The sequence below is a fragment of the Pteropus vampyrus genome, unplaced genomic scaffold (genome assembly GCF_000151845.1).
Source record: "Pteropus vampyrus isolate Shadow unplaced genomic scaffold, Pvam_2.0 Scaffold278, whole genome shotgun sequence".
NCBI classification, from domain to species: domain Eukaryota; kingdom Metazoa; phylum Chordata; class Mammalia; order Chiroptera; family Pteropodidae; genus Pteropus; species Pteropus vampyrus.
In genome coordinates, this window is record NW_011889059.1 from 452,699 (window position 1) to 462,774 (window position 10,076).

A 10,076-nucleotide genomic window follows, 5' to 3' on the forward strand; every position below is an offset into this window, starting at 1 on the left:
TGAATCCGTAGCTGTGATCATCAGGACAAAGTGCTCCTTCGTTTCACGGTCCAAACTCTGTGTTACTCGGAGTTCCCCACCAGCTGAGAGAGTGAAAGCGTTGTCTTCGTTGCCACCAACCAGAACGTAGGAGAGTTTGCTGTTAAGACCCTGATCATCATCTCTCGCCACCACCTGCGGGAGGGGACAATGCGTGCCGTGAATGAGAGCAAAACCAACACGACGGAGACCGCAAAACAAAATGTTTCAATCAAATAATAAGGCAGCATTACATATACCGATACTAAGATGTTCCGAAGACATATTGTTAAAATTCAAGTAAAACAATTCAAGTGGTACAGAGTAAGTATGTATTATTCGTGTAAAAATAGGCATAAAATCAATGCATAGCTTCTCAAAAATTTTTAATAGCGGTTTCGTCTAGGTAGTTGGATTTGTAAAGAGGGAAGAGAGAACCATGTGTGTGACAAAGTGTTCAAACTTTTACACCATTTTCTTTTCTTACTATGTGCAGATATTACCGTTACAGTAAAACGAAATTCAAAAACGCAAATCCATAAATGCGTGCAACATGAGCACACAGGAAAGAACATGACTGAAATGCCACATTCCACGCACGAGGAAATCGATAGGTTCTTAGTTGCGATTTTCCTAAACCTTTCCTTTTCACGATTTGCTGTATCTGCAATTAGCGATTAAGAACGGGAATGAGGAAGAGGTGGGGGAAGCGTGAGCAGAGTTAGGTGTCTTCTGGAGAAACACAGCACTTGCTTTATTAAATATACTGACCTGAAGAACCGTCCTGGGCAGTGCCCCTAAATTCTCAGGGACGTTTATAGAGTACGGAGAGAGCTCAAAGGTGGGAACAAAGTCATTGCTGTCCAGAAGGACGATGCTGACCGTGGAGGTGTCAGTCCTGGGGGTGCTGCCCCTATCTGCTGCCTGAACAGTTAAAAGGTAAGTGGAGGTCTTTTCCCTGTCCAGTGGCCTGGCCACCGTGACGGCCCCTGTGACCGAGTCGATCCGGAAGTCCTGGTCGGCGTTGCCGTCCAGAATGCCGTAGCGCACCTGTCCGTTGGTCCCCTCGTCGGCGTCGGCCGCGCACACCTGCACCACGTCCGTCCCCGTGAGGGTGTCCTCGCCCATCTCCACTCGGTACAGAGCCTGCGCGAACGCCGGGCTGTTGTCGTTGATGTCGAGCACCACGACCACGACCTCGGCCGACGAGGACAGCGCCGGCTGCCCCTTGTCCGTCGCCAGCACCGTGAGCGTGTAATTGGAGACGGCCTCGCGGTCCAGCTCGCCCGTGAGCCGCACCTCCGCGTCGATGGTCCCGATGCTGAACTTGCTGCCCGACGGGCTCAGCAGGGCGTACTCCACGTAGCTGTTCGGGCCGCTGTCCGGGTCCGTGGCCTGAGCTTTGAAAACCACGGTGTCGAGCGGCGTGTTCTCTGGAATGTACGTCAGTCTCGGGGACAGGAACGTCGGCGGGTTGTCGTTCACGTCCAGCAGGATAATGGAGACCTGGGCGGTGCTGCTGAACCGGGGGGCCGGAGGCGGGGGCAGGTCGTGCACCTGAACCACCAGGCTGTAAAAGGACTGACTTTCCCGATCCAGGGTTTTGAGGACTGTCAGCACACCGTTCTTGTCCACCGCAAACTGCCCGAGGCTGTCACCTGAAGCAATGCTATAAGCCAGTTGGGAGTTGATGCCTGAAATGAAAGGGGGAAAAAAAATTAAGTTTTCTTAAATGTGTGCTGATTGCGAACTAAGCTGCACCAAGATTTTTATAACGTGAAACTGCACATTTGATATACGATGCTTCCAAATACACCTTATGGATGACCTTAGCTGCAGTTAATGTTCTTCGTCAATAATATGTATGCATAATTCTTTCCCTGCTAACTTTTCATCTGAAAAGATGTTTATAATCTGATGAACAAATGATATATATACTGCTTCCTATTTACTATGGTGTTGAAAGGTTAAATTACACAAGTAAAGAGGAAAAAATATTCCAGGGAGTGGATACTTTTCTATACATTTCCTTATTTCTATCACATAATTCCTGAGGGTTCAGCATTAACAGTGCCACACACTATACTATTAGCCAACAATTTATAACTTCAGTAATTTATTGAGGCCAACACCAATTTTCAGAGGAGGGTAATAAAATTTTCTGATGTACGGCATTGGTCATGGATGCTTTAAGTCAACTTTTACATTTCTTGTCAGACCAATAAATACTTTTAATTCCTATTAGGCACCTGGCTAATGGCCTTTGTGAAAATAATTCTCTCAAATTTTATTATGTATATTTAATGTGTTATACAAGTACTCTTTGAAGGAAATGTTAGCAGTAAAATTATACATGAAAGGCCCCAAATATGAATACTCACATTATTCTCAGTCTATATTTCAATAATATTTTATCTACTTTTCCTAGGAACGTGTTACTTTTTAATTTAAAATATATATGTATAGATCCTTATTTCAGAAAATTATTGCAGTCCTCCAACAGAGACAATGCGGAAAATGAATCGGCCATTTGTTTTAGTAAATAATTTAAAGCAAGTAACATCTAAGCAGTGAAAAGAAAGAAAAAGCAGATTTCCTGACCCAGAATAGCATATTCTTCACTGGTCCATAAAACCATGGGCTAGTTAGGTTTTGCCTTTTCTTGAAACACATCAAGTTCCTTACAAAAGCAAATGCATTTTTATATTTTATCATAAAGATACTAGGATATCGTAGAAAATAAGATTTGCTAAGAAATATATTGTGTATCTTAATAATCCATCCTTAATAAAAGTTTTATACTCTGAGATTTTATACTCGGGAAAATGTATTAAGTTATATAAATTGCTTACAAATAGCTCTTCTATTTCTGAAGTTAATTCCAACCATTCAGGTATCAGAAATAATTTCAGCTCTTTGCCAAGAGTCTTCTAGAACAATTTGATCACCCTTTACTCTTTTTTTTTTTCCTTGAAAAATGTTCTTTCTCGGGATTCTATGAATATTTGAGTTAGGTTTTGCCTTTTCTTGAAACACATCAAGTTCCTTACAAAAGCAAGTTTTATTTGAGTAATGGGATTTTCCTTTTTGTCAGGTAGGGCCTGCCCGTTCTTTTTGAAAAATGCTAGAATTACTCTTTTCTTGTTCTTTAATGGTCTCCGTCTAATGGCCTCTGACTATATATTGATGCAAAGAAAAAAAACATTTATGAAGATAACTTTCAGGTACCAGCTCATTCACAAAAATTTCTAGAATAAACAAAGGTTGAGTAGATTTTTGAAAAGGTAGAATTTTCCTCGTCTCATTATGAGCTGTGGCTTGTAATCTCTATAGTTTATTTAGGACTATTTCACAAGTGAACAAAGCAGAGGTTGTAAAGTTCAGAATACTTAGGACTCTCAGAATTAGGAAAAATATGAATAAATAAAGCTAACGGAGGCCACAGGTCAACTCACCAGCAGGAGATAAAGAGAATGTTAAGATCGGGATTGAACAATGTCAACAGCCTATTTCAACTCCTCAATTTAAAATTCCACAAGTTTGGGGGATGGAAAGATCCATCCACTGGTGCCAAAAGAACTTCCATCAGCAGGTGCAATATATGAATGTTATTTTCTAAGGAGATCTATATCTCTGAACAATTAAAATTAAGGTAATTTGATTTAATATATATTCATAGGGTATATTTATATACGTAATATATATTTTCAAATCAAATTACTCTCTAAGGAAAATTTCTGTATGTCCTATGACTAAATCCATCAGTAATTATCGAATTCTTATTCTTGGAGGCACAAATTAAGACACAATTATTATCGAAAAAAAGTTATCAAAACATCTGGATAAAAATAAGTACAACAAGCAGAGATATGCAATTTAGTTCTATGCAAGCCTATAAAATCTCTCATGCCCAAGATCAAAAAAAAATGTTTTAAATACTGACAAATTGCACATGGCTATAAAGTGATGGACTAACATTTCTACATAAATCAACCGGAATGCAAGCAGCTAAATCAGCGATTTGAACACCCTTGGTCCACTGCATATGCTGCTTCCTTGAGTAAACAACTAAACTGCAAAGACAAAAAGAGAACATGATCCAAGATTTTATAGCCTCTTGTAAACAGCAGAACGGCCTCTTTTTTTTTTTTTTTTTTTTTAGAGAAAAAGTTTAGTGGGGTATGGGTGGAGGAAGTAATAACTATTAAACGTTAACTAGAATCATGAAAAAGAAAGATTTGATTTTAATCTTCAAATTCATATTGATAAAAACATTAGGTGATAATATTAAGAAAAGAACTACAATAACTATCGTTATCTTTGAGAAAATGAACGAAAAAATATTAACTACTTTTGCACAAAATATCACACCACCATCTAAAAACCATGTCTTGTCTCTGGAACTGAAATCTTCCTGCTGTAATAATAGACCTTGGAAGCCATCTGGATTTCCTTTACTGTAAAGAAAAAGACTTTTCATTTCTGATAAGTCTAAGTGACTTGGGGCATGTGCTCTACATCCAGAAAATACATGAAGACATACTGAAACTCAAAATTCTCTGAACATTTGTAGTCTCCTGAAAAACAGAGAGTTCAGGCCATTTTTCTCTCTATGCTTTTTACATCAAATATTAGACTCATGAAACAGTAAGTACATTTAAAATTCTGTAATTCATCCAAAGTACTGGGATTTGAATTTCGTGGGCTTTCATAATCCACCAGATCTTCAAACTTAACACAGTTTGTATTTCTAACCATTTCTGTTCCATGTTCTGAAAGTGGTTTTAGTTACACGATTCTTTCTGGCAGCTTTATTCTATATGTGTGGTTGTACTGGAATTTTTTCTTTTTTTGTTTTTTATTTCAGTCTCATGAATAATTTAGTTCCAGGAAACATAGCACGTGACTACAGGTATAAAGTTCTGTTATAAAATGTGTACATTTATTCACGATCCATAAAATGTCTGTTTCTATGATGAACTAGTATTTGTCAACTTGTCATACAGCTGCATCACATGGCACTGTTTCTTTATGAAGCAATTCCAACAAGGTCATCAGGTCACTGGATTATGAAATGACCTGCATTGTGTACCAAGTAATTGATTCAATAATAATTACAATCATTTTATTCTCAAAACACCCTATGACTCCCCAATATTTTGAAGAAATACATTTTAAATGTATTTCTAGAATAATAAAATAATTATCAAAGACACTATTTTCATAAAGTTTCAATTTATAATAATTTGCCTCAATATAGTACTTTTTAAACTGTATTCATGGAAGCCTTGAGATTATTACATACACTACTTATCTTGTGAAAACAGTAAAATGTTTGCTTTATTCTTATTAAATGATCAAGTGACTAAAATTTTAGGTTGAACTCTTGGAGAATCTATATACAGATAACAGAAATTCTTAAATTTATTTTATAAAATTTCTTCATCTAAGAAGATGAAAATATGACCTCGTCAGGAACATTTTGATCAGAGATGATGATGAATTTATGAGATTTTAAAAAGTCTGAACAATACTGTTTACAAAGTACTTTGAGAACTATTTAGTGTGATTGAGTGGATAATTTTAACAAATAAGGTTACCCTTGTACAGTCTTATTATTATCCTTGAAATTCAGAGAGAATAGTAACTGTGTCCTATATTTTAGGTCAAGGTACAGGAAATTACACTGATAAAAGTATTCAAAACTAAAACAATGGGAAAATGTAGCTCGATATTTTTTTACCCAACACAATTAACGGGGAAAAATATCCATGAAAAGTAACTTGAAGTCCACGGTTAAAGTATGTCTGTACATGCACGTGCATAGAATATTCCCGCATGTTTTCACAAACAAAAAAGTTTCTCGTTTGCCATTTTCCCAGTTCTCTACATTTCAAGTTTGGGGATAAATCGAATTTATTCCAGAAGAGCACAGAATCCTATGAAATAATGGGCTCTCTCTAGCGCGTAATAAATAAATCAAAAAGAAACACGGCAGAAAATTCGTCACTGAAGATAGTCAGGACCATTCGATCCCAAGGACAAACAAGAAAATAGTCACATCCAGGGAGCGAGTACACGGATTAGGTTATAATAACAGAGAATCAACTTCCAAAATAGAAACCGGTCTCAATTGTTTAAAAATGTGTCACTGGAGCCCAGCCACAGAGCTGGCTGATGCGCATGGCCCAGAACGCACGGTGGTCTTGGGCGGGGCTGGGAACCTGCCAAACACCGCCCTCGACCAAGGGCGGTCACTGTCGTTCGCGCTATTAGCGATGTAGCGGCGCTGCTGATACGGCCACGTCTACTTTACACATCCTCATGTGTCCGATGCTAATCGTGCTTGAATAGAGGACACTTCAATAAGGACTTAACCGATTTCATAAATTGAAACATATATAGAATACCATGCTTTTAGCCTCTCATATCTGTGAAAGGGACATTTCCAGGCACTCCTGAAAAGAAACTAAGTATAGAGCAGAATACTGACATAGAGGGGTATTCTGAGTTCATATAAATCATGCCAGTCAGGGAGAACCAGGAAATTCTAAATTAAGGTTGATGCCTTTGTGACTAGGCACATCCTCGGGCGAGAGCCCAATTTCCTCTTCAAAGTGCCCTTCCTTGTTTTCTCTACTGACAACATTTAGCTCCATGCAATGCGAGGGAAAACAAAGTATTATGTTTCCAAATAGTTTAGTTAAAGGCTGATAATTTGTACAGTGTTATCGCTAAGGCTATATTATCTGATATGTGTGTTCTGTGTTTCCAGAACAGGTCTTAGAAGAAAGGCCTGGGACACATTTTAAAAGAAAGTTCATCAAATGCTTTTGCAATAAATAAAAATCAGACACATGTAAAGTCTATGCAAAATTTCAACTTAATTTTATAGCATAAGTTAAAGAGCTCTGAGACTGTCCTTTTGAATCAAAGCATGAAAACTTGCTGAAATATTAGCAGTTTTCAATCAGAAATATAAAACTATACGTTCTTAAGGATTTTTTGAAGATTTTGGTTTTACTTTTGCTTCCAAATGTTATCATTTTTACATTAAAATAATACATGTAAGTAAATATTTTTATTTATTTGACAAAAACCTACCAAAAAGCTATTTTATGACTACTACATTACTAACCTTCAATATTGCCACACATTTATGGGCGGCGGGGGGGGTGGGGGGACAGAAGATAAAACAATGAAAATGGGTGCTGTATCACTGTTATAAATAAGAATCTAACTGATAAATTACTTAATTTGCATAATCCACTATAGCTAAATTATAGATCTATTCCTCAATTGTGTACCTATGATCACAAAATGCAATTTTTAATTTATTTTTATGGTGACATTGGTTAACGAAATCCAGTAAGTTTCAGCTGAACACTTTAACAGTAAGGCATATATATTTACACTGTGTGTTCACCTCCTGTAGTTAGATTTCTTTTTGTCACCACGTATTTGACCCCCTTTACCCCATCCACCTCCCTCCTCCCCCCTCCACCCTCTGGTTACCACTAGTCTATAGTCCATGTCCACAATAAAAGTTTTTAAGTATTATAAAATAAGTACATACCATCATCTGCGTCGGTAACGTTAAACACGAGGACAGTGGATCCCAGAGGCAGATTCTCCATTAAAGACGTGCTATATGAATTCAAGCTGAAAACAGGTGGGTTATCATTTACATCTAGTATATTAAAGTAAACTCTGATGGTGGTAAATTGTCCCCCACCGTCTTCGGCTCGAACGGTGAGGATATAATATTGCTGTGATTCATAATCTAATATTCGAGTCAAATTAAAGACTCCAGTAACTGGATTCAAGAAGAATATGCCATCTTCATCATCTTCATTCACAATATATGTAATTTCTCCGTTCACACCAGAGTCGTCATCTGTAGCTAAAATAGCTGCTACCAAAGAACCTATGAAAAACGAAGAAATTAATAGTCTACGATTAATGAGGAAAGGGGCGTTACTAAGAGAATATATACAAATACACCAAAGTTTATTTGTACGGTGAAATATTTTAACTAGAGAGTCACTGAGAAAATATAATGAACAAAATCTGCTGATTTCTACATTTACACTGATACCAGCGTTTCCAAATATTAACAAAACACATAGTATATTCAGCATCCAGCAGGTCTTATGTGGCAGTGTCAATGTTCTGGGGAATTAACACCACTTCTGGCATTATTTTTCTACCTGGCACTACCAATTCATAACCACGTATTGACGTGTTCGGTGAACATACACGGGGGCCCACTGCTCGTGTCGGGAACTGGGGATTCCAGGCAATAACAACACAGACTTATGCCCAGGGGTATCACCTGACAGCTCATATGGCCATTGCTGTAATTAAGGCAAGAAAAAAACGAGACGGGAATTTCACGGCGGACGTGCACAGCTCCTCTTGGGGAGTGCAGGGAAAACTGTGGTGAGGAATAAATGTCTTCTGTAAAGATTTCCTTCTGGATTAAATGAGTTTCCAAAACATATACTGTATTATGCAAACTCGTTTCAAATGCAATACAAAGATTAAACTGGTAAGAATATCTGGCTGTGAGGTGCACACACCAGAAACATGGATACTGAGTTCTCAACAGTCACAACATTAAGTTCAAAGAGGCAAAGCGATAATTCAGGATTCACGCTCCGCTAACCTACTAGTCCCCAAACCCCACGTTAGCAGACTACTTCTACATTCTGAATAACCTTTTACCCTAATTCTAACAGGAATGACTGTTTTCATTTTACAGAAAAAGGAATCGAAGCTAAGAGAAATGAATGAACTTGCCCAGGGTCACACGGCTGGTAAGGGTTACAGCCACTAGTCACAGCATAGATATTTTCGTACCTAGTAGCATATGGCAAAAACTAGCTACTAATTAAGAACAGCCAAAACACAGTCCATAACTGTAGTCCAAGGTGATCCCTGCAAAACACCCCTAAGGGTGCACCCCCTACCTGGGGTTGTGTCTTCTGGGATGTCAAAAGAGTACACAGGTCTGGAGAACTTGGGCGAGTGGTCGTTCACGTCGCTGACGGTGATGTTGATTCTCATATCTGAAGACTGCAGGCCATCGTCTGCACGGACCAGCAAGGAATATTTGGAACGCCGTTCCCTGTCCAGCCTCCTGGTCGCTATCAGATCTCCAGACTCGGGGTCAATGCGGAAACTGTCGTCAGCTCCACTAATGATCGTGTACGTGACGAGAGCATTTGCACCCTAAGAAAAGAAGACGAGCATCTGAACTGTCTGTCAGAGGTGGAACAGGAAGCGCGTGCGCCTTCTGCTGAGTGCGCATTTGACAAAGTGGGGCTGTGGGCTTCATTTCGTATGATACCACGAGATTTCGAAAGGTAACGGGCCAGTGTAGCACGTTACATAGTCTTTCGCCATGCACTCCATTAAGTCACGCAGCCAATCTCAACCTGTGGGATCAGCTATATATATATTTTTAAATTCATACGTATACACGGGGAAAGGAGCGAAGCTGTCGCTGATAGTGCCAGCGATGACGCTTCTATCAACCACGTGACAAGGTTTGCTAAAGGCTTGTTCTCTGCGAGGCTCTGTGACAGCAGTACGCACGCATCACCGAGTCACGACTCCAGGAGCCACGAGTTCTCAAACGAAGTCACGGGTTCCGGCATCCTGGTGAACTCACACCTCGTCCCACGGTGTTAGTGTGGGTTTCGGACCCAAGTCTGCCCTACTGAGCTCGCAATCCTCGATTCGGCATGAAGAGGTGACTCGGCCGGGCAAGCACACAGTGGACACGCCTTGAGAGATTATTTTGAGCGATTCATTTGGGGAAGATAAAATGGAGAGCACGTGTGGAACTGAACTGGGCTTTGAAGAATGGAATTATTATTATTATTATTTTTAGCAAACCCTGGGGGCAAATGGTTGAGTTTAAGCAGAAGTTGGAGGAAAGAACATGCCCGCCTCACTGTTGAACAGTTTGGTTGTGTGGAGGGTTTTAGTGTCGAACACAAGAAGAAAGTCAAGCTAAAATCTTAGGTTGTGGGTCTGTTTTGGAAAATCTC

The 10,076-nt window shown here is 39.3% G+C and overlaps 1 protein-coding gene across 1 annotated transcript in view; it reads right to left on the reverse strand.

Annotated features, from left to right (window-relative positions):
* Window positions 1-10,076, reverse strand: part of FAT4 (FAT atypical cadherin 4) — a gene marked incomplete at its 3' end in the record, with an annotated part of 162,370 nt that overhangs the window by 62,982 nt on the left and 89,312 nt on the right. Inside the window, exons 3-5 of the mRNA XM_011375891.2 lie at window positions 8,991-9,252; window positions 7,595-7,945; window positions 790-1,712 (exon numbers count right to left, since the gene is read on the reverse strand). Of these exons, the coding sequence (XP_011374193.1) occupies window positions 790-1,712; window positions 7,595-7,945; window positions 8,991-9,252 (1,536 nt within the window). The remainder of the gene's footprint in view (window positions 1-789; window positions 1,713-7,594; window positions 7,946-8,990; window positions 9,253-10,076) is intronic.